This window comes from Amia ocellicauda, chromosome 5 (assembly GCF_036373705.1).
Source record: "Amia ocellicauda isolate fAmiCal2 chromosome 5, fAmiCal2.hap1, whole genome shotgun sequence".
In the NCBI taxonomy this organism is placed as follows: Eukaryota; Metazoa; Chordata; class Actinopteri; order Amiiformes; family Amiidae; genus Amia; species Amia ocellicauda.
The window spans coordinates 39,317,335-39,345,089 of NC_089854.1; the positions used below are offsets into that span (position 1 = coordinate 39,317,335).

Consider the following 27,755-nt stretch of genomic DNA (forward strand, 5'->3'; position numbering starts at 1 on the left):
GAAAGTGTGCCTTCAAAATCCAATTAAAGCAATTCTCCAGCTGTCACTTCCCTAAGAATTAAAAAACATATCTAATACAAATTTGACAATGGTAAAAAAATCTAAGAGGTGACTATTTAACTTGACCTGGTAGCCAAGACCAGCAGTGTGGATTCAGCCTTATGGAAACTTATTGAGTCTTTAAAAGCTTAAGTTGTGTGTGTGTGTGTGTGTGTGTGCATGTGCATGTGTGTGTGTGTTTTCATCCCAAGAAGTGTGTTTCTTTCACAAACTCTCAGCTGTGAATAACACATCATACCCCCAATTCAAATGTGCAAACTTATAGTCATCTGCCTATACGGTGGTCCCCATATAAATATACTTAATAGCTTAACTTGAATATATGTCATATTCACTGACTCTCAAACTGTTCACAATTCTGAAGACAGAATTTAGACAAGGATTTTAGCCTTCGTCCTGTGACATCTCTCACTTCTGATGTCTCTGGGGATTTTGGCCTTGACTGATGTGAACATTTCCGTAGTGAGGTTCACTTGCGGATGACAGTGTTGCTGTAGATGTGAAACGTTAGTAGTTGCCACTTAACCAGTGTCACTTAAGTTGTTCTTTTTACATTATATTTAGGGACTCCCTGGTCCAATGGGAACAAAAGGAAATGAAGTAAGTTATAAAGTCTTCCAATATTATTGCTGTATGAGTAATTGAATGTAACCAAGTGTCAGTCAGTTGTGTGCTTTCATTCAAATGATTTGTTCTTCCTCGTGTTTTTTTTTCCTTTTGAAAGGGACAAAGAGGAGTTCCAGGAGACCCAGCCAAAGGGGTAAAAAAAAGTCTTGACAAGATGACCCTAGCCTTGTAATAGTATTGCTTTACAGAGTAAATCTGTGCTTGTGTGTTTTCTCATTCATAAACATGAATGTCTTCCAAATGTCTTTAAATCAATCTCAATTGGAGTTGTAAGTTAAATGATTAATTTCATATTTATTACATAGGAATTCACTTTGTGTGATTCATTGAATGCTATGTATGTATGTATGCATATATGTATTTCTTTATATAAATATTTGTTACTTTTTCCACAGATACTTGGCCCTACTGGTAAAAAAGGGGCAAGGGTAAGATTATTATTATTATTATTATTATTATTATTATTATTATTATTAGCAGTAGTAGGTAGTTAAAGATAACCCTCCTTATGAAGGGTCTCTGTGGAAACATTACTTTCTCTTAGCACTGGCGGCGGCAGAGTATTTTATTTTTGGCTAAACTACGGTGGGGCTAATCCATACAGTGGTGGGGCTCAAATCAACGTCTGAATTTCAATGTGAATACACACACAATGGAATAGCACCCTTCCCAGTAGCTAGAAATACCACTCATTAGGCTGATATTGGTTAGATCAGGGGTTCCCAAACTTTTTGACCACAAAGTGAGGGACAAGAGTGAAATAGTGTGAGAGCGGTGGGGGGGGTTTGGTTCATCGGAGTACCAGACTGCATTTTTGGATACGTGTACCACAGTTTGAAAACCAATGCCGTGTTAGATGATTGCACTGACTTGTTACATGTTTCACACGCATCATTACATCGAGAGCAACAGACATCACTACTACTGAGTTTAGGCAATACTATTCATGCTACAGAGACACACAGAGAGAGACAGAGACAGAGATATACAGTAGTTAACGGAGCACAACAGGTGGCCGCCCAGTCCACACAAAACGCGTCAAAGTCAGCACATTTTCCAAATCGACCCTATTATTTAAAATATATTCAAACTCACCATTTACATTTTCAAAGGAGCACAATCCACCGGTTGTTGTGGTTGGATTGATCCATAACAATGTTAGCAATGTTACAATTTCCCAAATTACTTAGCTAGATAGCGTTAGCTAACGTTAACTAATTTGGCTCAGACTACACTGCGTGCTAACGGCCGCCAATTTCACACAGCAGTGACGCAGTGACGCAGATGGAATTGGCTGGCGCTTATTCTGATATTCTTGGTTGTTTCATGGTGGGGCTAAGGTGGGGCTAACATGATTCATGGTCGGACTGTAGTCCAACCAAGCCATTCCCCGCCGCCGCCCCTGCTCTGGAGTCATTGTAACTCACTGTACAATCCTATATTGGCTAAAGGTTTCATGAAGGTTAAATGCCAGTGACATTTGCTTGTGAAATGGTTAATGAAATCATGCATATGCTAATGTTTATGAATAATCTTCATGTTTATCAGGTGACCCATGAATGTACATTTTGGGGACTTAATTATTGTAATAGTATGTGTGTATTCAAATCTTCTAAAGGGTATTGATACCAAATCAAAAGCTGTTCAAATATTCTCCCTAAGGAAGCATTTTAATTAAATAAATATTTGATTAGTAATACAAGGTGGTGGTAACATGTAAATAGTTTATTTCCACTTACTGTATAAAACTAAAGACCTATGCTTTAACAAAACAACTGAATGTATTTGATTGTATGATAATGTGAGGCTATAATGAACATTTTGGTGAGGGTATTACAAAGAAAGCTATCTAATACAAGTATATCTGTATTTTGCAATTTTTTTAATTTTTTCAAATTATTGCATCTGTCATAATTATAAAGAATACTTCTTGTGGCCTGACAACTAAAATGTAGATAATACCATTCATGGATCTCATTAGCAGACAGTGAAATTCCCTGTGGTCTGTTAGGTACAGAATACCAGAATAGTAAATGAGCAATTAAAAAAGCTTACTTTCTTTAGCATAATTTCAAACATTTTGGAATCCTTTTACTCTGTAATCCATGGGGATACTCCAAGTCAAAAGGTATTTTTGCATAACTAGATGCAGTGGCTTCTTAACATCTTCAAAAATGTCATTGTAAATAATTAATCTTTCATTCACAATACATATGAGTGGCATGTTTTAAAATCATCTTCTTCAATCTGATTCAAAAACATTATCCCTCCATTTGTTGGAAGCTAGGCTGTTTCCAAAATCAATTTAGATGATGAAGAAAAATGTTTGTTTATTTTCAAAGGCTGGCATAATGTTAATTGTTAAAGCCTTTTTATGTGTGCTTATATGCGAGGTCTGATATGTATATTGACTGACATGCTGAGATATTCATTGTATTATTTTAGTTAACAACAAAACATAAGTACGGTATATGGTATGTCAGTAGTATTGACAGAAATGTTATTCATTAACTTTTAGCTACAGCTTTGTAGATATATGTAGCAGATTAAGCTAAATAAAATTCTTCTGATTAGTCATTTTGTCTTTTAAACTTTGATCAGGGTGACATTGGGCCAGTAGGTCCCCCGGGGCCACAGGGAGAAAAAGGAAATCAGGGCGACAAAGGTGAAAAGGTAAAATCAATCACGATTAATTTCCAGGATCATATGTTAACATTGCTATATCATTTTAACAAAGTTGTAGAATACAGAATGTCCAATTTTGTGATGGCATTGACTAAACATTGAAATATTTCATTGTGCAATCAGCGATCATGATAAATATAACTAATTGCACTGTATTTTGAAGGGCAGTCCAGGGTTTGGTATCCCTGGTCAGCAAGGACCTAAAGGGGAGAATGGTGAGAGGGTGAGTAGTTGAAGGAAAAGTAAAAATATATATATAATAATAAATAATTATATATATTATATACAGTACTATATATATATATATATATATATATATATATATATATATAGTACTGTGCAAAAGTTTTAGGCAGGTGTGAAAAAATGCTGTAAAGTTAGAATGCTTTCAAACATAGACATGTTAATAGATTATATTTATCAATTAACTAACTGCAAAGTGAGTGAACAGAAGAAAAATCTACATCAAATCCATATTTGGTGTGACCACCCTTGGCCTTCAAAACAGTATCAATTCTTCTAGGTACACTTGCACAAAGTCAGGGATTTTGTAGGCATATAGTCAGGTGTTTGATTAAACAATTATACCAAACAGGTACTAATGAACATCAATTCAAGACAGTTTACTGTCAAAAGTCATACACCATGGCAAGACTGAGCACAGCAACAAGCAACATAACTACACTGCATCAGCAAGGTCTCTCCCAGGCAGAAATATCTAGGCAGACAGGGGTTTCCAGATGTGCTGTCCAAGCTCTTTTGAAGAAGCGCAAAGAAACGGGCAACGTTGAGGACCGTAGAAGCAGCGGTCGGCCAAGGAAACTTACTGCAGCAGATGAAAGACACGTCATGCTTACTTCCCTTCACAATCGGAAGATGTCCAGCAGTGCCATCAGCTCAGAATTGGCAGAAAACAGTGGGACCCTGGTACACCCATCTACTGTCCGGAGAAGTCTGGTCAGAAGTGGCCTTCATAGAAGACTTGTGGCTAAAAAGCCATACCTCCGACATGGCAACAAGGCCAATTGACAACTATGCACGAAAAATGGCAGCAGGTGCTCTGGACTGATGAGTCAAAATATTTGGCAGTTTGTTTGCCGAAGGGCTGGAGAGCGGTACACGAATGAGTGTCTGCAGGCAACAGTGAAGAATGGTGGAGGTTCATAGCAAGTTTGGGGCTGCATTTCTATAAATGCAGTTTGGGATTTGGTCAGAATGAATGGTCTCCTCAATGCTGAGAAGTACAGTCAGATACTTATCCATCATGCAATACCATCAGGGAGGCATCTGATTGGCCCCAAATTTATTCTGCAGCATGACAACGACCCCAAACATACAGTGACAGTCATTAAGAACTATCTTCAGTGTAAAGAAGAACAAGGAGTCCTGGAAGTGATGGTATGGCCCCCACAGAGCCCTGATCTCAGTATCATTGAGCCTGTCTGGGATTACATGAAGAGAGAGAAGCAACTGAGGCTGCCTAAATCCACAGAAGAACAATGGTGAGTTCTCCAAGATGTTTTGGCCAGCCTACTGTACCTGCTGAGATCCTTCAAAAACTGTTTGCAAGTGTACCTAGAAGAATTGATGCTGTTTTGAAGGCAAAGGGTGGTCACACCAAATATGGATTTGATGTAGATTTTTCTTCTGTTCACTCACTTTGCATTTAGGTAATTGATAAATATAATCTATGAACATATCTATTTTTGAAAGCATTCTTACTTTATAGAATTTTTTCACACCTGCCTAAACTTTTGCACAGTACAGTATATAATGTATTGCGACATTGTGTTGGGTTAAATTATTCTTTTATTACGGCATGTTTCTGTATTTTTTTCTATAGGGCAATATCGGTTTATCTGGAAAGCCTGGACCAAAGGTGAGACATAATTTAAATTATTTACTTTACTAGAAATATTAAATGACAAAGCCTTTTATAACAAATTCTATTGTAGAATTTGCCTTACATGATGGAATTTCATACTCCACATACTCTATCTCTTTGTTTTTAAATCTAATAATGAATGCTCTCTGATATGCTCTCCATGTTGGTTCTCTTTTCATATTCTGCGTTCTTTACAGTTGAATCTTTGTTTTTACTATGATCAACTTTCCTACTATCATATGATTTTGATAATGATGTAGTGTCAGTAGAGGTCAGTTTGAAAGCAGTGAGATGTATTGGCAATTATTATGTTTTTTTATTTGCTCAGGGCCAAGACGGTATGAAAGGTGAGAAGGGAGACTCAAGCCAGTCCATACAGTCTGGAGTGCCTGGACTGAGAGGTAAAGATGTAAGTAAATCTTGAGCAGCAATTACTGAAGAGCAATTCTTCTGTGTATACCTCTGTCTTTAGTCATGCATCAATTTTCAATTCAGATTTTTCATAGCAGGATTTGGGTTAATAAAACTCTCCACTGAATTATTTTTAATTTGTGTTTTCCCATCTTAGAATTATATAAATCATGGTCCTCTTAGAATACAGTCTTTACAATCCAAGAAGTAGATTGTTATTCTCCAAATTATTAATATCTGTCAGTGCCATTTAGCATTACACGGCTAAAATTGAAGATGTTTATATTGCTCTTTTCAGGGTGATCCAGGTACAAAAGGGGAGGTAGGGCCCAGGGTAAGTAAATGGTTAAACTTGAACATTTAATATGTCAGCATTTTGTTGTGTGGATTCAGAAAATTTGTTGTATTGGCCAGGATAATTAAAAACTTCAATGCTGTAGTTTTTGTGTCAGGTTATTGCATCATTCCCTGAATCAAAAACATTATTTTATAATGTTTTCTTCTAAATGTGTATAGTTGATATTCTTGGATAGATTTTCTTAACAAGAATGGTTACACTTTACAATAGGTCTCCCAAATTACAGTTTATTAACATAGTTAATAGTACATGTTAACAAAGGCTTAATTACACTGTTCTTATGAGTAAGTTAATGAGTACCTACTGTGTTAATAAACTCTAATTTGGGAGATCTATTGTAAAGTGTTACCAGAAGATTGATCTAGTCATTATAGATCATGCTTGCTATTTACAAACTAAATATATGACCATCGTTGGAAATCTCAAGGACTTCTCAAAACCCCTTCCTAAGTACAAATGATTAGGTAATAATTACATGGATTTGAAATGTATGAAGACATTGGGGTACAATGGTTTGCTGCAGCATGAATAAAAATGAATGCATTCATGTTTGAAAATAAATTGCTTTGAAGAACATGGAAAAATCATCAAAAGTTTTATAGGGAGATGTTCTATATCTTTGTCTTTTATTCATTCTGAAGGGTGATCCAGGTCCTGCAGGGGAGCCAGGAGAGAGAGGAATAAGGGTGAGTTTTATTTTATTTTTGAGTCTTTTTTTAGTAGTCACTAGCGTTTCAAACTTAATCTTAATAAAATCAAAGTAGTACACAGTAATTCCAGAAATGCTGCACTTTCCTGTTATTATACAATGATTTCTTTAGATTTGAAAAATCCTCCATGGATCTGTTAATAAACTGTTGCTTTGCTCTGCCTATATCACAGACGTTTAAGGATCTTACAGCAGGGACTACTGACTTTCAGATATGTATACATCAAATTAAATGTACAATCTTATAAACAACACATTTTTTTGATTTTAGGGACCACTGGGTCTTCCTGGAAGACCAGGAGACCCTGGGGAAAAGGGAGACGCTGGGAATTTGGGGCCACCGGTACATTTCTTATATTTTTATTTATTTTGGTTTAAAGAAACCTCCCCAGAAGCATCTGTGCTCTTCAAGGCTCAGGTGTATCCATCCACACATGTCTGTACCTTATTAATAATGGCTGTATCATACCATGGTTAAACCATCATGAAAGCAGGAAAGCAAAGTGATGTGATGGTAAAAGAAACCATGATACAAACTTTGCAAGCTGGAAAATATTATAATATAATGTTGAACAGTACTTTGACTAAAATAACACTAATGACATCAAAATATATATGTGAGCTAGTTAGCATTTGCCTGATATTCTAATATTAACAGAAACATGGTGTATTTGTTTTGCAGGGTTTACAGGGGCCTAAAGGGGACAAAGGGGACATGGTATGTTCCTACACATTGCATTGATGTTTACTCTGATATCTTGTGTTTAAACAAAGCCATCATAAATCAACCACATCTATTGTACTTGTTAGCTGCTCTGTGGTTCCCAATGGAAACAGAGATCAAGTATCAAGTATCTTCACTGAGGTCCCAAAAATACGATGGAAATAAATACATTAAAACTAAGCCAACATCAGTCATTAATCATCTTGTCATTTGAGTTAAAATGCTAAGTGTGGGTTTTTAATTGGAATTTGAAGCAATAATTAATATTCTCAATGTTGATGCCAAAATCATCTATTTCCTTGATTCCTACAGGGAAAACCTGGACCACCTGGACCATCTTCTGTGAGTTTATGATGTTAAAACAAACTGTTAATTTATAATGATTTATCTTAAGCACTTTTACAAGTAATATAGGTATGGAGAAAATACATATTATTTAGTTTTTCTATTGGGAAAATCAACCAAAGATTATTCTGAACAGGAAAACTGGAAACAGAAGTGCACTGGAGCATAAAGATTTGACATTCCAGTCGATAAATATTTTGACTAGTTGTCTAAGTATTAACATTTTCAGTAGCAGACATTTTCACAGAAAATGGAAATGGTGTAGTTTATAGGCAGCTTAGTAGTGATGTGATGAAGGAATTCCTGAGGCAGAATAATGCAGCTACTGAATAAGTCAATTTTAAAGGAAAACATCTGGGATTTTCTTATCTATCACCTGCCTTTCTGAAGTGGAAATGTACCTGTTAGATGCTTTATTTGATTTTCATTCCAGTTGACTGTGTCTGAGAACAGTATCATAACCAGAGGAGAAAAGGTAAAACATGTATCCTTTTAAGCATCTGAGCAAGATCATAGTATGTGTCTATTGTATTAACAATGTTTTACTTGTATATATACTTGGACCGGTATATATTGTCCAAACTATAAACTTTCTTGCTGGGCAGAACAAGTCAGATCCCTTAAAGAATCATCTTTATGTAATACTTTAAAAATAAACTCAGAAAGTGACTGGGGCTAGGACAGAGAGAACAGTTCATGAACTTCCACTTTTAGTGATATGAATACTTGAAAGCAGCAGACAATAACATTGTTGCTTTTGCAAACCAGGGCAATCGCGGAGAGCCAGGGATACCAGGCCTCAGGGGAGAAACTGGTCTCCCTGGACCAAGGGTGAGTATACTGCTGACCTGTTGTCGGTAATAATAACTACCTGATGTGATAAGTTGTAACTCTCAATGATTTTCTATGCAGGGCCCAGAAGGGAAACCAGGATCTCCAGGAATTGGACCGGTATGTTAATTTAACTCTGACATTTTTGTTGTTATCACCATTGTTGCACTGAGAGGCATTTCTGCATTGTACATTTTCAAATATATTGCTAAAATATAAGAATACAGTTGTATAACTGCAGTTTTCTTACTTGCCTGGGAGAGGTTTCCAGCAGTGTTATAGCATGGAGGGGACAAGGGGCCTGGCCTCCTTGCCATGTCTAACAGGAGAACTCAGATTGGAAGACAATCTGTCATTATTGTTATTATTGTCATTATTGGTTTGAATGTTATGATTTTTTTCCCGGAAATGTTCTTAGTCTTGCAAACAGTCAGCACACCAGTTGGTTGGTCAATTTGTTAATTCATAGACAAACCAGTATGAACAGTTCAGATCACTGTTCGCTGTGTTCTGCACCAACATTGATATTATTGATGCTCAGTTGAAAGCCTGTTTCTTTGGAATGAACACTGTAGTGCAGCGATTTCATTTTCTGTGTCCTTCTGAACTTCTTAGTGCTAATGTAAATCCTGTGAGTCCCTGGCAGCGCAGTACAAAGAGGATTTACCATCAGAGTTTCCTACACAGCTACTGTCTCACCGTATTGAAAGACGAAATACAGCAGATTGCTGGTGGTACAATTAAAACTCTGAGCTTTTATTTTTGAAACACAACACTATATTGCCTTGTGTTTTGGATATTGCAACGGCACTGAAACTCTTTTAAACAACAGAAATGTCGTTTTCCAAACTAAAATTGATAAAAACTAAGAAGTTCAATGTCCCAGGAGAAACTGTCAGGACTGTCAGCTTTGAGTATAGAGAGTGACCGAGTAAGACAATTAGACGTAAAAGCCTAAATACATGAGTTAGTGCAAAGCAATCTCGCTTTCAGAAGAAAATTAAAAAACGTTTCCCCAGTCTCAGAGAACTGTACCAAGCAAAAGGTCAGACAATGGTTGTATATATGTTGAGTGGAAAACGTTTGGTTTCATCGGGAGGGAAATTTCAAGTAATTAAGATTTAAAATAATGACATGATAGTAAGTAACAGTTGTTCTTGTTGGTTAAAAGTGTTTATTTATATGTGTGCTGTATGAGAAGAGGCTCCCAGTGATGATGTGCTTTGACATTTTGTGTTACGCTGCTGGTTTCCACTATTTAGAAAACTGTAGACTTGGACATCAGATGATTTTCAATTAACCTAATCCTTCTCCTTCTGCTCCTTTCTCCAACACCTGCTCCTCCTTTTCCTTCTCCTTTTTATTATGCGGACAAAAAAACTGTTGGACAATTAAAAATTAATAACCATAATAGTACATTAATGGCTATGATGTCAAACATAAGCCCAGCTTTCCATGTCTCGTGACCTTCATTCAACTGGAATCTGTGGCCATGGAAACCAGATCTCAGTGAAATGGAGCACATGAGAGATGGAACCTGATCACCTTGCATCTTACAAATGCTTACGGAGAAGAGTCCAGTTAATTAACCTAACCAGATCTGTCATTCACCCCTTACACCACCGCATAGTATGAAGAAAGAGATACAAACAAGCAGATCATTGGCAAGTTCATCTCTTGCCACCCACACACCCTGGCTTTCCATTTCCAGAATCTACTTTTTCTGCCCTTAAATTCCAGAAAAGTAAATTTTTGGGTAGTAGTTAATCAATTAGTTTTGGGTAGTTAATCAAATCTGCCTGAGAATTGTCTCGTGTTGTTTTACAGGGAGGGTCAGCAGCACCAGGGAGAGATGGGACTGATGGCAAAGATGGCCTGCCTGGGCCAAAGGTGAGTTTGTATTCTGGGGACATGACAGTTAACCATGAGAGAGTTGTATGGCAGCCCTGCAAAGTGCAATGATTTGCTTAGTGTAATAATTACTCAGGACTGTGATCACAACCCTCAGTGACATCATTTGAAGTATGACCAAAGGTAGTGTACGAAAACTGTCCTTTGGCTCCATTTTAGGGTAACGTTATTTCGGTAACATGTTAAAGTCTCGAAGATCCCCTCATTTCTTTTTCGTCTGTATTCAGGGTGAGCCCGGACGGAAAGGAGATCCTGGCGGGACTGTGAGTATATCTTGCAACAGTTTCTTGTTTCTCTCCACACTGCAGATAGTACTTAAATTAGTATCATGATGTTGTGACAATTATCACTTTTTAAACATTAATTGTTTTCTCTTATCTGACACAAATTCCCATACAGCCATTGATCCAATAACAGCACTCATCTAGGACATCTAATGTCTTCAGTCAGGTCACACAAAGGGTAACGGATTCATTCATAAAGAGATAAGGTATTAATTATCCTTATATATACAATATATTTTAATTACACTCATAGGCAGCCTTTTAACTGGTTGATTCTTAAGGATGGTAGAGTGACAAACCTGATGTTTTACGGGCATATTAGATTTCAACAGAAGAAAAGGCAGGTGGAACATGAGTTGTGACCTGAATGTGTGTGTCTCGATTGTGTAGAAAGGGGAGCCTGGTCGTGTGGGCATTACCGGGATGCCTGGTCTGCCTGGGAGTCCTGTAAGTATTACTTTACTATCTATTGACTATATAATGGTCTAATACTCTAAAAGAGCTCCTCTTACACCTTATTACTTGCTTGTTTGTAGGGTAAACCTGGTGTGGATGGGAAGCGTGGAGCTGCTGGAAAAGATGTAAGAAAAGTCTCAATCTGAAATGGTATTATTGTAGTGTGAAATAATATGGTGGATTCTGGCTTAAAAAAAGAAAGATTTGTGTAGAACATATATTAACAGGAGTACTGTACTTGCAAACCTCCACTTTCAAACATCATGTCTTTGATAATGACCTGTCTGTTTATCCAGAGAGCACATGTGAATGTTGCAAATAAAAATAAAAACTGCTGCAAATTGTATCTTATCTGTTTTTTAGGGAGAAGCTGGAACACCAGGAGAAAAGGGAGTAAAGGTGCATTTTGTGATTTTGTTACTATCTAGGTATTTGTATAACTTTGAAAATTAATATGAAATTCAGAAAATACAGTAAAACAGTGGGATAATTGTATACACACATTTTGTTATATGTAGGCCAATATATGTTTTTGCAATACTAAGTCACTTGCATTGCTTCTGTGTCTTATTTCATTTTGAAAGGGTGATAAAGGTGAACCAGGCACTGATGTAAGTATTTATTCATTTATTTGTTTGTTTATATTATAACAAGTATTTTCTGGATCTTGGCCTAATGCATATGGCACTAGGATGGGTAATATGCTGTGAACTAGAAACAGCCGTTGCAATACTTATTTTTAACATTCCCCTGTGATTTAACTTCCCTCAAATTTGGTATTATAACAACAGGTCTTGATTGAACAAGATGATAAAACATCGGAAACATCATAAGTCCCATTAATGTAGTTACATTGCACACTACAAAGTGTAGACCTGGAGTTCATATAGAGCAAGAAACATTTTAGTACCATGGAGTACAAAAGCAAATATAGTCAATTGTGTATGTACAGTATAATGGGATTGTTGCAATCCGTAGCAGTTCTACAGTCAGCAGATACAAGAGAGGATTAGATTGATGGATGTGTGAGTGAGGAGAAGTGCTGAGTCTTCAGGAGATTCTGATCGTCCGTGAGATTCAACATTTCCTCAGGATAAAGACTGAGTTGAATCAAAAGACGAGCCATCCATATTACTCCATATGGGAGTCAGTAATTTAACAGTGTGTATGGTTATTGATGTGCCTTTGTCAAATAAATACATCCAAACAGCATTGTACTGTATGTTTTCCAAAGGGCAAGAAAGGAGCTAAAGGAGAGGCAGGAGCCCCAGGCCTGCCAGGCCCTCCGGTACTGGTGAACATCCCCACAGGCCTCACGCCAGAGGAGGTGCGATGGACGCTTGTTTTTTTTTTTTTCTCTCAATAATTTGGCATCTCCAGTTAAAGAAGATAAAAAAGCCGTGACAGTGGAGGTGGTTGTGGGTGGTTCTGTTTTTTTAATACATTTTGGTTTATATTTGAAAACAAGTTAAACAAAAAACACATGACAGAAAAAAAAAAATCCATAGCAGGGCTTGTTCAATTAGAACAGCACGGACTTCAACACTCAAATTTGGAAGCCAGCCGGACCACCTTGAATGGAGTCACGACACTTCTCTCCACTGCCCTGGCTTTGTAACAGCCTATTAACACCGCCAATCTGAACTTATAGGCACCAGAGAAGCCACAGGGAGTAACTTGTGTGATTTCTTAAAGTACATATTCTGATTTATTTAGTCAGTCATTTACTTGTTAGTAGCTAATCCTGTGAGTCAGTAAATTACAATAAAACATTTCACTGCAACACAGATTAATAATTACTGTAATTTTATTTCTAGGGCACCTCAATAGTCAATGCAAGGCAGCCGTTTCCTATTCCTATGGGACCTCCAGGAGTCACAGTAAGTCAGCACAAATTTCAGAGGATTGCATGTAAATTTGTGCCTTTATGTTCCCAGATCATGATCCATTTTTTTGTTCTTAGCTTCCATATTTGTCATGTTTTCTGAGCCAGCATAGTAAAACTAACTGGTTTTGATGTTTGGCTTCGTCAGAGTTTATAGTGCAGATTCCATAATATAATATTTTGAAATGCCTCAGGAATAAATCAGTCAGATTTTGACATTGGTGTAGATTTTGTTTCCCCTTTAGTCTTCATAGAGAAAGGAAATGACAATCTAAGCCTTTTGGTCAGATAGACAGAAACAATTATCTGTTAGCCTTCTGTTATCTGTCAATTTGGTTTAGGTGGGATTTGCCCTAGTGGAGTTGTTAAAGAATTTCTCAAGTTTTAGTAGAGCTTTGTGTTTGGCATACGGTGTTCAGGGATCTTAAATGGAATTCAGAAGTACTATATATATTTGTATTGATCATAATAGGGCCCTTTGCTTTGTGTAATTTGCCTTATAATTCATATGGACAAATCATGTAAAACACAGGGCCTATGCCATCACTGATCTTCTGTTTTGTATATGTTTCACAGGGTCCTCCTGGTATGAAGGTAAGATCTGTCCCTGTGTACAACTATATATATATATATATATATTCATGCCACTGCCAAAACGAGTAATTCTACTTTTTTAATAGGGAGAAAAAGGAGACAGAGGAAGCAAAGGAGATAAGGTTAGTTATGTCTCCACTTTCATAAAGTGCAGTTCATCATTGAATGATTTTCACATAGAAAACAATATTTAGCATCCATTCCCTATTGGTTCAGCGCCTTTGTTATTAATATGTATTCAGGTGGAAGAGTTATAGAATGTAACAGGATATTAGATGAAAGAAAAAAAAGCTTCAGAAGCAAAAGATTTTCGTAAAATTACTGGACAGGAAAATATAAGTGGTAACATAAAATACATGCATAGGAAAAGGTCAGATAACATCTAATAGTATTTTTTTTCCCCATTAACAATTAATTTACTAATTTACAAAGGATTGTACTTGTACCTTTGAGTTAATAACTTGAAACTGTTTCACTTCAGAGAGTAATGCTCGGACAAGCACACTTATAGCTCATTCAAGAGTTTTTAATTATCTTTTTTAAATAGATATCATTTATGTTTAAGTAGGCCCAGTCACAAATGAGCTGACAGCATTACTACACTTTTATCCATTTGGCATTTCATTCACATTTCTCTTAAAAGGGTGACCCTGGTCCTCCAGCCAGAGCAATAGAGATGAAGGTAACCATATAAAACACAATCATTTCTCATGTCATTGATGGAAATATGTAAAAAGACAGATAAATCTGTTATTTCAGATGTCTTTATGTCCATTTGCAGACATTTCCTTAGACTTCCATGCTCCAAGTTCACCTTTTAAATTTGTCTTAGTGTCTGTAATGGGGGGTGGTTGTGTTGGTGATGTGTGGTTCTGGGCGGCAACAAAGTGTGGTCCAGGGGAGGTGGGGGGTTGGGGTGTTGGCGATGTACGGTCCTGTTGTCTACACGGGGTGAACGGCCCACATGGAAATTGACTGCCTATGGCTATCTGAACATCACAGTTTACTAAACCCAGTTATTGCTGAGTTGATTTTTTTTATGGAACCAGGACCTTAAAGCTATCCATTCCTTCAGTGCTGTAGGGCATGTGTTCTGTACATTAAGTTTTTAATGACAATGTCTGTTAGATATCTTTACATACCTGTCCGTTGTAGTTATTTGTAAAGAGCAGAAATACATATATTTATTTGTTATTCATAATTAAATTGGCAAATGTATCATTAAATATTATGTGATTTTTGTTTTCATTCTGTCACCCAGGAATTAGATGCACTATTTGAATCCTATGGCATTAAGGTAAGGTTGCTATTATTATTATAATTAGTAGTAGTAGAATTAATTGAGTTAGTAATTGAGTTGAGTTTGTTGGCTAATGTTTTCTTTGTGATCTGATCTTGACATTTGAGCTGGTTCAGTGTGAGTCTGGAGAAATAAGCAAACCTTTCTGTTTTCTAGCTGCCCCTCCTGAAGGCACTGCTCGACCGTCTGTTGCAGGAGGGAATGGAGGACCTTCTGCAGCAGCTCACCACCTCCAAGAAAGGCAAAGGTGAAAAGAAAAAGCAGGACTACAACCAAGTCACCGAATACACAGTAAGTCAGGACTGACTCACAAAAGTATGCAGTAGGAGGCACTATAAAAATTTAAAAATATTTAAAAACATTGTTACAGTACAGTGTCTTCTTTGAAATATATCACAAGCCTATCGATTTCAGTATATGCTTTCATTTACAAGTCCTGTATTCCTGACAACAATATATATGGTTGCACAGGGCCTTTACAATCTGAAGAACTGACAGTGTTGTCAGTGTTCTCCAATTGTTATCAATAACATTGTGTAAAAAATGTAATAGGCCCGTCTCTGGAATTACAATATATATCAAGCACATTTAAGAACATAAGAAAGTTTACAAATGAGAGGAGGCCATTTGACCCATCGTGCTCGTTTGGTGTCCATTAGTAACTAAGTGATCCAAGGATACTATCCAGTCTATTTTAAAATGTTCCCAAATTTTTAGCTTCAACCACATTGCTGGGGAGTTTGTTCCAGATTGTGACAACTCTCTGTGTGAAGAAGTGTCTCCTGTTTTCCGTCTTGAATGCCTTGAAGCCCAATTTCCATTTGTGTCCCCGGGTGCGTGTGTCCCTGCTGATCTGGAAAAGCTCCTCTGGTTTGATGTGGTCGATGCCTTTTATGATTTTGAAGACTTGGATCAAGTCCCCACGTAGTCTGTTCCAGGGTGAAAAGGTTCAGTTCCCTCAGTCTCTCAGTAGGACATTCCCTTCAGTCCTGGAATAAATCTGGTTGCTCTCCTCTAGAGCAGCGATATCTTTCTTGAAATGTGGAGCCCAGAACTGTACGCAGTATCCAGATGAGCTCTAACTAGTACATTGTACAGTCTGAACATCACTGCCATTGTTTTAAATTCTACACTTTTGACAATATACCCTAGCATTCTGTTTGCCTTTTTTATTGCTTCCCCACATTTTTTGGATGGGGAAAGTGAGGAGTCCACGTAGACTCCTAGGTCTTTCTCATGCGTTACTTCATCTAGTTCTATTCCTCCCATAGTGTAATTATAGTGGACATTTTTATTACCTGCATGTAATACCTTGCACTTGTCCACATTGAATTTCATCTGCCAGGTGTCGGCCCACAACTGAATATTATCTAAGTCCCTCTGAATAGCCTGTGCTGCTGAGATTGTATCTGCAGAGCCACCTATTTTAATATAATCTGCAAATTTGACAAGTTTGCTAACTATCCCAGAGTCCAGATCATTAATATAGATTACAAAAAGCAAAGGCCCTAGTACTGATCCCTGTGGAACTCACTAACAACCTCAGCATCTTGGTCAAAAGGAAACAAAATAAATGTAGGCTTGTAAAGAGGTGCTAATTGTGTTGTGTTTGTAGAATTCTCTGAAGTATGAAGTATCCAGCGAACCATTGGCTGAAGTTGAGGTGATCGAAGACAATGTTGACGCTGAGGCAGAAGAGTTGCTACCCGCTCCCATGCTACCAGTAAGACCCTCTCCCTCTGCATTCACTAATCTGCTGCAGTGTGTATTCAAGCGCATGCTGTTTGTTGGTGTGCTCCATGTGACCATATTTATTGGAGAATACATTTTTATTGGTAGTTCAGGTGTTGTCAGGACTGTTCTCTATGTGTGGTCAACAGTCTGTTGTAGTATACAGTGTGATTGTTTTACCAATGCTTTATTGCTTTACTGTTCTCTTTCCTCTGGGATCTTATCAAACTCAAGTCAAACAATAATGACTTGAGTGCAGAGATTATGATAAATCCATGTAAATATCAGTTAGTTTTTTTTTTTTTCAAATGAAATGCAGTTATTTTTACCACTGTTATTTTATTTGCAGTTTATGGGAATTTAGTGAAAGTGTATGTATTGAATGATTTACACTTGTAGGATACATTTGGTTTTGAGGCTTAGGGAAAAAACACGAATATATAACAGCAAGACAGTAATAAATATATTATTCATTATTTTGATTCTACTCCTTCTCCCTCTTCCTTTTCTTCTTTTTCTTCTCCTTTTCTTTCAGATCTTTAATATAACTGTGTTGCATGGAGCATGCCTTCTTTATTATAATGCCAATAGCGGTCCCCAGCATGCAGACCACAGATACCCCCTTTTCCATGTGTGTTATTGTCTGGTGGGATACAATGGGCATTTACACTGCCATTTCTGATCCGGATCAAATGCATCGGTAGCATTTGATTAGAATCAGAAATGGCAGTGTAAATGATCGGCGATCGGATCAAATGCACCTCTCAGGAAGATGTTACAGATCTGGATCAAATGCATCGGTAGCATTTGATCCTGGCAGTGTAAAGGCTCGACCGGCTCAAGTTCCAGCATACACTGTGGTGGCCTGTGTTTTTAGAGACGGGGCAGAAAAACAGCCTGTGAATCAGAGGAGCAGATAAGAGACTTCCTTACTGCTTATAAATAAAATATTGTTAAAACTAACACTAAATGGCTTTGTTATTTTATGTTAACAAAACATATTAGTATATTTATTTAAAATGCTTCAGTAAAGAAAACATATGTTAGTTTTGGTTTTAATTGTGAGAATAATTCACAATGAGATAAAACAACAGCTGTGTTATAAAGGACTAATTTAATAAATGCATATAGTGAAGTTCGGACTTGCGTGCTAGTGCGGCTGAAAGTTGATCCTGATGAAATGACAGTGTAAATGCAACACCACTGATACATTTGATCTGGATCAGAAATGGCAGTGAAAACGGAAAGCCAAGCATCTTAAGTAAAGGTGCAAACACATCTGGAGGAAGAATTGTTTGGTGCACAATAGCTTCCTGTTGGGGGGTGGGGTTCTCAGTCTTGGTCAATCTCGATCACGTTTCTCCTCTTTCTCTGAAGACTCAAATATTGGTTGAAGAAATTACGGAAACCGTGACAAACCAACAGGAAGATTCATTAAGGAAAGCATCCGGGGAGAAGAAGAAAGTCAAGGAAAGAGGAAAGGTAGGACTTTGACCATTTCATAATGCATAATTTACTTTCAGAGTTTACATTTATTGTGTCGGACACTGTCGGTTATGTTATACATGAATAATTCAGAATAAAAACTAACTAAAAAAATAAAACCTAAAAATCCTAATGTTCAAATAAACCTTTTTATTAAAAATATTCTAGTGGACAAGAAGTATGAATGGAATTACATCTCATCACATAGCTTTCTCTTCATTCTGTATAAGCTGGAAATAAACATTATTGCTGATATCTGCAGATTTAAATAAATCAAGTTTGTCTGAGATAACTCTTTCTTATTTCAAAGTTATTGCGTGATTCTTGACAATAAAATTAAAGTATCCTTAGGTATTGAACAAGAATAATAAAGAAGTCCCACTCAAAAGTGCCTTGCATCAATATATTTGGACAACTATTTGCAGCTTCAATCATGTGGTGTATTTTAGTATCACACTCAAACCTTTGTGATATTATAATTGTGATAGACTTTCCTTTCTACATGACCATCACAGTATTTCTGATGTTGTGTTTCTTAAACCATCTTTGATATTCTTGAACAGGGCAAGGGAAATTCAAGAAGAAATAAAAGACAGAAACCACCTGTGGTAAATCATGATTTTAACATGGAATTTAGGGTTACCATATTACCATATAAGGCATCTTAATTTAAGCTGTTCATGCTGTAAATATGAGAAATAAACCTGGCTAACTAAACCATTAATTATTTTCTAAATGTTACAGGTTTATAACTTTTACAAAAGATAAATATTTTAAATTGCAATTGAATAAATGTTTTAAATTTAAATGCATGAATAAATATTTTTTTAATAAAACATTCTTAGTTATTTTTTACTAAACACTTCGTAAATTAAACTCAGTATAATTGTGAATAAAATATTCATAACTGTTAATAGTAACCAACTAATGTGAACATAGTACCAGGATAAGATTATTAAATTGCAGCTTTTTTTTAATCTTATTACAGTATACTATACTAGAACAGTATTTAAGAAAGCATGCAATAAATAATATTCCACTGAAATAAATTATTTTTTTTTTTTTGAAGGAGGAAAATGTATTTAATAAGGATAAAGAACTTCGAGAAGTTGTGGTAAGTTACTGACTTGATTAATTCAACTGAAAAAATATCACTTTAAAGGTTTATATTAAATTAAGCATAATCTAGATTTAATACAGTTAAATGAAGATATGGTTGAAAAACATTATTCTTAGGGATAGCTTTGCTGATTCCTATGGTATTGTAGGTATAACAATGTCCAGTGTTTTATGCAGAGCTGTGTATATTACTATTTACTAGTCCCTCCAGGCTTCTGAAATGTTGTGATCGATGTATATTTGTATGTATAGTTATATTTTTGAACACTGTTTTTCTTTAAAGATGTATTGCCACAGAACTGTGTTTTTTAAACAGAATCAGAAATTAAGGGTTATCTGACAAAATTGTTTTCCTAGACAATGATCCATGGTTTATGACATATTAACAATAAAGACAACAATTACACACACGCTGAGGCAGCAACAACACACAGGGAAACATTAAACCATCTTTAAGTATTACTCTTCAGATGCACACTGAATGGAAGATCAATACAGATTCTGGTCTTGTAAGGGAAAATCAGGTGACCTTATCCTGGAAAGACATGACATCTAAACATTTTGTGTTTGTTTTTCTTGCTCTTTTAACTAGGGGAATGTCACAATTGGGAAGCATTTGCACTCACACGGAGAACAGGTTTGAATAGAACCAGTCCTTGCCTTTACACGTGTATTCAGGTCATTGGCTGGGATGTGCAGGTGTCTATGGAATTTAAACTTTCCTGTCAGATATTTCCCTTCTACAAAATCTAGCACACAACTTAAAAAACACTAATGTTGAGACGGATGCGGTATTAAGCAATACATATCCTACATGAAAGGAATAACAACACTGAAAGAAAGAATCTTGACAATGAGGCCTCGCTGTTTTAAATGATTTTCTAACATTAGGACTTATTCCAGAAGTGCCTCAAATGAGCGTAATTCCTATCCCTGTGAATACTTATTATAGGGTCTTTTGGACATATAATTGGTAATGGTTGACATTTTGTCAGTGGTGGTTTGTACCATTCTAGGAGTATCCGGTCATTATGTGTTTGGGGAAACGAAGCACTGTGTTAGGTGTGTGAGAGCTGAAACATCAAAGAGGAAGTGAATTAGAGAAGTGACCACTGGTGAGAAGTTCAGGATTGGTGTTTGTTCCACCACTGGAATGTGTCTCCTGAACAAGAAGTAACAGAATCAGTCAGTCAAACGCATTGTTCACAGTTCGATTTTTCTTTTTCAAATACATATGCGCAAACATTTCACATTCCATTTGAAATCACTGTCAACTCTTAGAAGGGGGAAGTTATAGGTGGAAAAAGCAAATTAAACCATCAACAGAAAATAAACATGGATTCCAGAAACGACCTGCATATCCCTTCACTTTGTTCCTGTAGGTTTCTGTGCATTTGAAGGCATCTACTAAAATATAGGAGCCTTCCATACTAACTTCACGTATTGATTCTTTGTGCCCTCTGCATGGTTACATCAAGAAGACATGCAATTTCTATGGGAATGTTAGAGTGATGCTGCATACAGTTGCATGGGCAGCTCAACTAGGTGCTTTGTCTGATGGGCAACTTTGTGTGCATCCCACTGTAGATTTTATTATTCATTCAAATGATGTTTAGAGAGTTGGTTATATGTGAACTAGGCCTGCTGCACACAATTATAAGACCAAGGATTGTCCATGGCTTTTGTCTAGCATAATTACAAAGGTTTCACCACTGATATGTAAAGAAGATCTTAAAAAAAAGACACACTGAGGTTCAGTCCTGACCCAAATAATATGAAAGTATAGTTAGTAAAGTAAGTTTATATGTCTCTTAGATGAATGGAATATTGTATCTGTTACTTAACTATTTTTTAAGTATGGATATATTTTTCTGATTTTTTATCTGGATTCCTTGGAGTAACTGAGATATATAAAAATGCAGCAAAATATATCCATACTTAAAATAAAATTGTTAGGCCTATTTTTCCCTTCTGGGACTGATTGGTTATTTATCCTGGCATTAAGGATGGAGATCAAATATTTCAGTCCTGATCTGTAGTTTCCCTTTATAAATATGGAAAATTATAAGAAAAGTCAAGATTGGACTGACTCAGAACACGAATAACATATAAAGACTACATTTCTACTTTAACTATCACATCAAATACCTTCAGTATCTAGTGCTACAGTTTGTGTTTGTTTGTTTGTTTTACTTCATCCATTGAAGGCACGGTGTACTAATCAATATTAAATGCTTTGTTAAGTTTGCTTTTACTAATCCTTTCAGAATTTCACCAGTGCAAATGGGCCAAATTTCATCTTCATTTACTAATGTGATTCATTCATCTTGAGCTTGGTAATTACCTAAGAAATTAAATAACTTGAAGTATTGAATTCGTATGAGAATTAAACGAAGCCAAACAATGATAACTAACAAAAATAAAGACAGCAAGTTTAAATTACAGTGGATCTAAATAACAATATAAGTTGAATTAATTATATTAAATTTATTATAAAAAATAACTTCATGGATGCAGCGACAGGCATACCTAAAGAAGATTAAGTGTACCGATGACCAGTAAATATATTTCTTAAACCAATTTAATAAAAATCTGATATTTTACGTAATATAAAATTGTTTAAACTCATTATGCTTAATGAAAAAACACTTTTAATTGTATATTACCATTTCATCATCACATCATGCCAGAATCACTTAATTGTATTGACATGCATCTATACAAAACACCATTCCATATGTATATATTACACATTCTGTAAAATAAATAAATGAATGTATAACACTCTTAAAATGGCTGAACAATTTTTGCAAGATCAATGGGCATGCTTTTGTTTGACCTTTGGCTTCCCGCTTTAACACCCTAGAGTGCATGTAATGGACGCACCACGCGTAAATCATTGGTTAACTTCTGAACAGTATGATGATACGTATATCCTAAACCTCTTCTAAAACATTTGACTAAATCCACATTTCTTTTTAACTTGCACAGGGGCACTCTTAAAGCAGTGAGATTGACAATGTAGGAAAAGTCACGCTAAATACTTCGAAAGAACTGCAAAAATAAAGCTGTGAACTGGTTACAGCTGGTGGGATGGAGACTGACCTAAAAAACTTGACCAGTGCTTCATTGGAGAGACTCGATCATCTCACAGATTTCCTGTTACACATTCACACTTTCCTTGCTTCCTATTAAATAGTGATGTGAGTTTTACCACAGACTTTCTGGAAATGAATAATTATATAAAACAACAACTCATCATTTGGAATGCCACCATGATTTTCACATGTATCAAAAGGTCTAATGTGGAGTTAATCTGAATAAACATTGTTCTGAAATTGTTAAAATGCTTTAAACATTTTATAAACTAAGTAGTTATTATAACCGTGACATTTATGTCGGTGTAAATTAAGAACTGAAATTCTAGACATGAAGGTACTGAGGTGCTAAAACCATTAGCAGATCTCAAAAACAAAAATCACTTATCCTGCAGCAATTTTAGGTTTCTAACAATGTGTTTCTGTTTTAAAGCATATTTAAACATTTTGTAAAAACATTAAACAAATGTGTATTAATATTACAGGTTTTATTTGTGTGTTATTTCACATACGTATACAAGTGCGTTATGTGATGTTGAAATTACGGCATTTTAAAGAATAAATATAGTACAATAGTTTTTTATGAATTGGATATTTAATTTATTAATGGAAGCAACATTTATTTGAAATTAAAAGCATCAAGGGAACCTGCTGCAGTAAAGTTTAGGACATCACAGCATTTGGTCCTGCACTACTGTCCAGATACAGACACAAATGTCACTTGATTTCTATGAAAACCAGACAGCGGACACTTTGAGCTTGCCTTTGTATTTGTTTGTATGCTTTTGTTACACAGACATATACAACAGCATCTGCAAGTCTGAGGTTTAAGATTTGTCAATTACACAATTGAATGTACTATTTAAGCAAAGTCCAATCACAAATTAAAAGTCTGCAAATACATTTAGTCAATAGAAGGAAGTAGCCTCTGCCAAACAGAAATTCCCCTAACAAGTACTCAGATAGTGATTTATACTACATTGAGTTTTGATTTAAAGCAAGCTCAAGTTCATTAATCAATACCTGTATGCATGACAAATTAAGACCTGTAATAAAAACACATATGTCTCTCCTGCAGCTGTAGTGCAAAACACAATCTTTTTTCAATCAATCTTTTCAAATAGTCTGGAAAAGAAAATGATATTTTAAAACAGCAAGTTAGAAAAAAATATATTCTGTATTTATTTAGTTACTGATTATAAGTGGTTATTATCAGTTTCCCATTTTACATGAAACTCTTGCCATCTCTTTAAAGTTGCAGTTATATATTTGGAATTTTTGGACATTTTCCTTATTTATTTAGATATGACTCAAAAACTGTGCTTTGTGTTGATATTGTTTTTACAAAGGTTAAATGTTACTAAATCCCATTTTAATTGTCTTAATGTTTTACTACCTGTTTTCACTGGTGAAATACTATTAAAAATAGTTTTGTACTTAACCACTGTTTGCATGGAAATTGAGTAAATACAGTTCTTTTTTTTTCTTAAACAAGTCTAAGTGTTTTTATTCAATCTAACCTGTTATTCTAACATTAAGCAGTAACTAAACATAACCCATTCACTGAAAAAAATAACAATTTTTTGTAAATTTCACCTTCATTTTACTATCAAATCTTATTTTAACCAGCTTCTTGAGTAATATTTATTTAATATAATAACTGCATATTTTGAATTTCAGTATAAATTTAGCTTTTTAAATGATTTTTATGTGTGTGCTATTAATATTCACATTATTTACTTTTGTCCAATAACTGTTTTTAACAAATATAGGAAACATTATTATCTATAACCCACAGTTTGCCAGACTGTAGGGATTTTAGAGGCATAGGAAAGGAAAAATCTCATAGATTGTGCACAGATCTCACTGTGAAATCATAACTGAACTCTGTCGGTATAATTAATAAAAATAAAAAAACTTTGAAAATTAAATGTGCAAAGAAACAAGTCATTGCAGAGAATACAGGGGGGAACGTAATTTCAGACTTCAAAGCCAGAACTGGTTCCCTCAGACATCCCCCAGATCCTGAAGTGAAGTTTTACGTCATCCGGTCTCTCCTGGGAATCTGTGCTGTCGCAAAGATACTGTACATCCTGCGTACGCACATACACTGGTCTAATTATGACATGACCTTCACAGTTCTACAGCTCGTACCGGTTGAGGATGTTTTCCAGAAAGAAGACATTGATGTATAAATGAAATGTGTGTTGTGTATATATATATATATATATATATATATATATATATATATATATTGAACAGGGAAGAATTTCAGATGCTTTTAAATTCAGACAGCTATAGATCATCCTGGCCCCAGTTATCTATCCCCTAACAAGGATATCTTTCCCGAAGCTCCCTGTGCTGGAATCTCTGCTTCTGTCTCTCTTCATCATCTAGATACCCAATACTGAATACTGAATTGCAATTCTGAATTAGCATTCACTGTATGGGTTTGTTTCCGGTCTCATACAGTTTAACTGTGCTGCATACAACTATATGTACACACACACACACCAAATGGGCAGTATCTTCCCATCCTGTCTTCAAAATCAACTACCTAATGATCCTAATATAAACTTCCAGCTACAGTTCACTCACTTATTCTTTGGAAGACATTCCCTCATCTGTAGACATTGATGTTACATATATCTGTTTAACTGTTGCTTCCAGACCCCCGAATGGGAATGCCTTTACTTGTAGAATACCATGTTAGAATACTTACAATAAGCATTTGTTCTCTCTTGTTTGACCCATTTTGTGTATGTATGTTGTAAGGTTCTGTGTTTTCATTTTAATAAGTTTAAAAAGTATTAAGAGGCGTGTGTGGTATCTGCATTGACAGCAAGCACTGTGTAATCATTCTCATTGGCAGTCTTTAACAATCATAGTTTTGGAATCAAAAGCTGCAAGCATATGGAAGAAAAGCATCAATCACAAAAATAAAAACAGTAGGCGATTTAAAATATATTCACGTTAATGAATGTTGTCATCATTTCGATTTTGTGTGGTGGCTCAGATCTTCACGGTGTGATATGGCTATTTAATTGTTAGGTTTACTTCCTTTTCTCTGCAGATATTCAGTGAAGAAGAAGGGTCTGCATTAGTAAGTATCATTTGAGTCTGATTGTTCCATATTTTAGAAGAAAGATTCGGAAACATTACCAGTTTGGTGAACTCACTCTGTAATAACTGATTTACATCAATTATAGAGTTCATTTCAGGTCTATTATACAGCCTTCTGCCTAATTACCGTTAATGTCTTTTGACAGGAATATGAGAGCCAAACTGATGCAGTGGAGACAGAGGCATTAATCAGAGTGAAAAGAGAAGACGTATGGGAAGTTCAGGTGATTTTTGTTCTTTGTAGATAGCTCAATGTACCATACATTTAAAATTAAATGGTTTCTGAAATGCTCCCGTTAGAGCAGGACAAATCATTTAAAACCTTGCAATGATAAAACTCCAGCAGAGTTAGTGTGACATGGTTCCACAAAGTAATGCGAATCCCACAGAACCAGAAAACAGGGCTGTGAAATTAAAAAATGTGCTCAGGCAAAGTGACTATAGAATAAATGTCAACAGCTTAAACAGCAACAAAGTTGGTTTCTCATTGCTTTGCAGGCTACTCACTTTTGAGCTAATATAACATACCACAAGGTGACTATTTTAAGAAGAAAGACTGAGTCAGAATTATGTCCTGACTACCTTTCTTTCTTAAAGTATGTGTCATTTTTCTTTTTTTTTTTCTTCTCCTTCTTCTTCTCTAGGCATATTTACCAGGAACATCAGGGGGAAGACGCTACCAGAAGGGACAAAAAGTAAATTCATTAAATATTAAATTTCAGAAATGAAAATGTAATTATTATGAACCTGCAGAACTAGAATACACCAGAGATTGATGGTTGATGTGAGCAATATAGTGCTGAACTGAATGGAAAAACTGTAAAGAGAAGGAACAGAAAGAAAGATGGAAGACATTCATAGCCGATGACAAGCCAGTGCAGAAAAGACAGCCAGGCTTATTGTAGGTGTTGGTAAATCTGAATTATTTGTATAAGTTTTTATATATATATATATATATGTGTGTGTTTGTATGGCACTGAGTCCATGTGTATATATATATTCATATTGATTACTTTTGAAGGGTCGTTCTGGAGCCAGAGGAAAAAAGAAGATCAATGTAAGTTTTACTTGGATTTGAATCTTAACAGAGTAATATAATTTAAATAATATAATTCAATAATATAGATTTGCCAAATTTGTTTATATCCATTTTGTTTTTAGAAAAAGAAACAACACAATCAAGATCCCGAACAAATAGATCCTTACTATCTGAAGGTAAGTATTTTATACTCATATTATAATATTATAAGTGTATTATATCACCTAGTCCTTTTTCTGTAGGGAATTTGTGCAGGAATTAATTTCAGCCCCACTACCAATGGCAGATTCCAAATTCAGCAGTTGATGATATTTGTTGTAGACAAAGCCGTTGTCAACCATCAATAGTATGCTTAGAACTTGCATTAGGCAGGTTAGTTGTAGTTTAAACTGGGCCTTTATGTATATGTATATACATATACATATATATACACTCACCTAAAGGATTATTAGGAACACCTGTTCAATTTCTCATTAATGCAATTATCTAACCAACCAATCACATGGCAGTTGCTTCAATGCATTTAGGGGTGTGGTCCTGGTCAAGACAATCTCCTGAACTCCAAACTGAATGTCTGAATGGGAAAGAAAGGTGATTTAAGCAATTTAGAGCGTGGCATGGTTGTTGGTGCCAGACGGGCCGGTCTGCTCAGTTACTGGGATTTTCACGCACAACCATTTCTAGGGTTTACAAAGAATGGTGTGAATAGGGAAAAACATCCAGTATGCGGCAGTCCTGTGGGCGAAAATGCCTTGTTGATGCTAGAGGTCAGAGGAGAATGGGCCGACTGATTCAAGCTGATAGAAGAGCAACTTTGACTGAAATAAGCACTCGTTACAACCGAGGTATGCAGCAAAGCATTTGTGAAGCCACAACACGTACAACCTTGAGGCGGATGGGCTACAACAGCAGAAGACCCCACCGGGTACCACTCATCTCCACTACAGATAGGAAAAAGAGGCTACAGTTTGCACAAGCTCACCAAAATTGGACAGTTGAAGACTGGAAAAATGTTGCCTGGTCTGATGAGTCTCGATTTCTGTTGAGACATTCAGATGGTAGAGTCAGAATTTGGCGTAAACAGAATGAGAACAT

General features: G+C 35.8%; 1 protein-coding gene across 1 annotated transcript in view; it reads left to right on the plus strand.

Annotated features, from left to right (window-relative positions):
* col7a1l (collagen type VII alpha 1-like) overlaps nt 1-27,755 on the plus strand; it is a 122,329-nt gene that overhangs the window by 47,637 nt on the left and 46,937 nt on the right. The window contains 38 exon segments of the mRNA XM_066702977.1: nt 625-660; nt 785-820; nt 1,083-1,115; nt 3,289-3,360; nt 3,536-3,595; nt 5,216-5,251; nt 5,586-5,666; nt 5,967-6,002; nt 6,668-6,712; nt 7,007-7,078; nt 7,418-7,453; nt 7,772-7,801; nt 8,238-8,279; nt 8,573-8,635; nt 8,717-8,755; nt 10,463-10,525; nt 10,774-10,809; nt 11,221-11,277; nt 11,367-11,411; nt 11,650-11,685; nt 11,871-11,897; nt 12,521-12,613; nt 13,104-13,166; nt 13,748-13,765; nt 13,852-13,887; nt 14,409-14,447; nt 15,027-15,062; nt 15,222-15,356; nt 16,681-16,788; nt 18,174-18,278; nt 18,845-18,889; nt 19,351-19,395; nt 19,993-20,037; nt 25,572-25,601; nt 25,768-25,845; nt 26,266-26,316; nt 26,643-26,678; nt 26,783-26,836. Of these exon segments, the coding sequence (XP_066559074.1) occupies nt 625-660; nt 785-820; nt 1,083-1,115; nt 3,289-3,360; nt 3,536-3,595; nt 5,216-5,251; nt 5,586-5,666; nt 5,967-6,002; nt 6,668-6,712; nt 7,007-7,078; nt 7,418-7,453; nt 7,772-7,801; nt 8,238-8,279; nt 8,573-8,635; nt 8,717-8,755; nt 10,463-10,525; nt 10,774-10,809; nt 11,221-11,277; nt 11,367-11,411; nt 11,650-11,685; nt 11,871-11,897; nt 12,521-12,613; nt 13,104-13,166; nt 13,748-13,765; nt 13,852-13,887; nt 14,409-14,447; nt 15,027-15,062; nt 15,222-15,356; nt 16,681-16,788; nt 18,174-18,278; nt 18,845-18,889; nt 19,351-19,395; nt 19,993-20,037; nt 25,572-25,601; nt 25,768-25,845; nt 26,266-26,316; nt 26,643-26,678; nt 26,783-26,836 (1,998 nt within the window).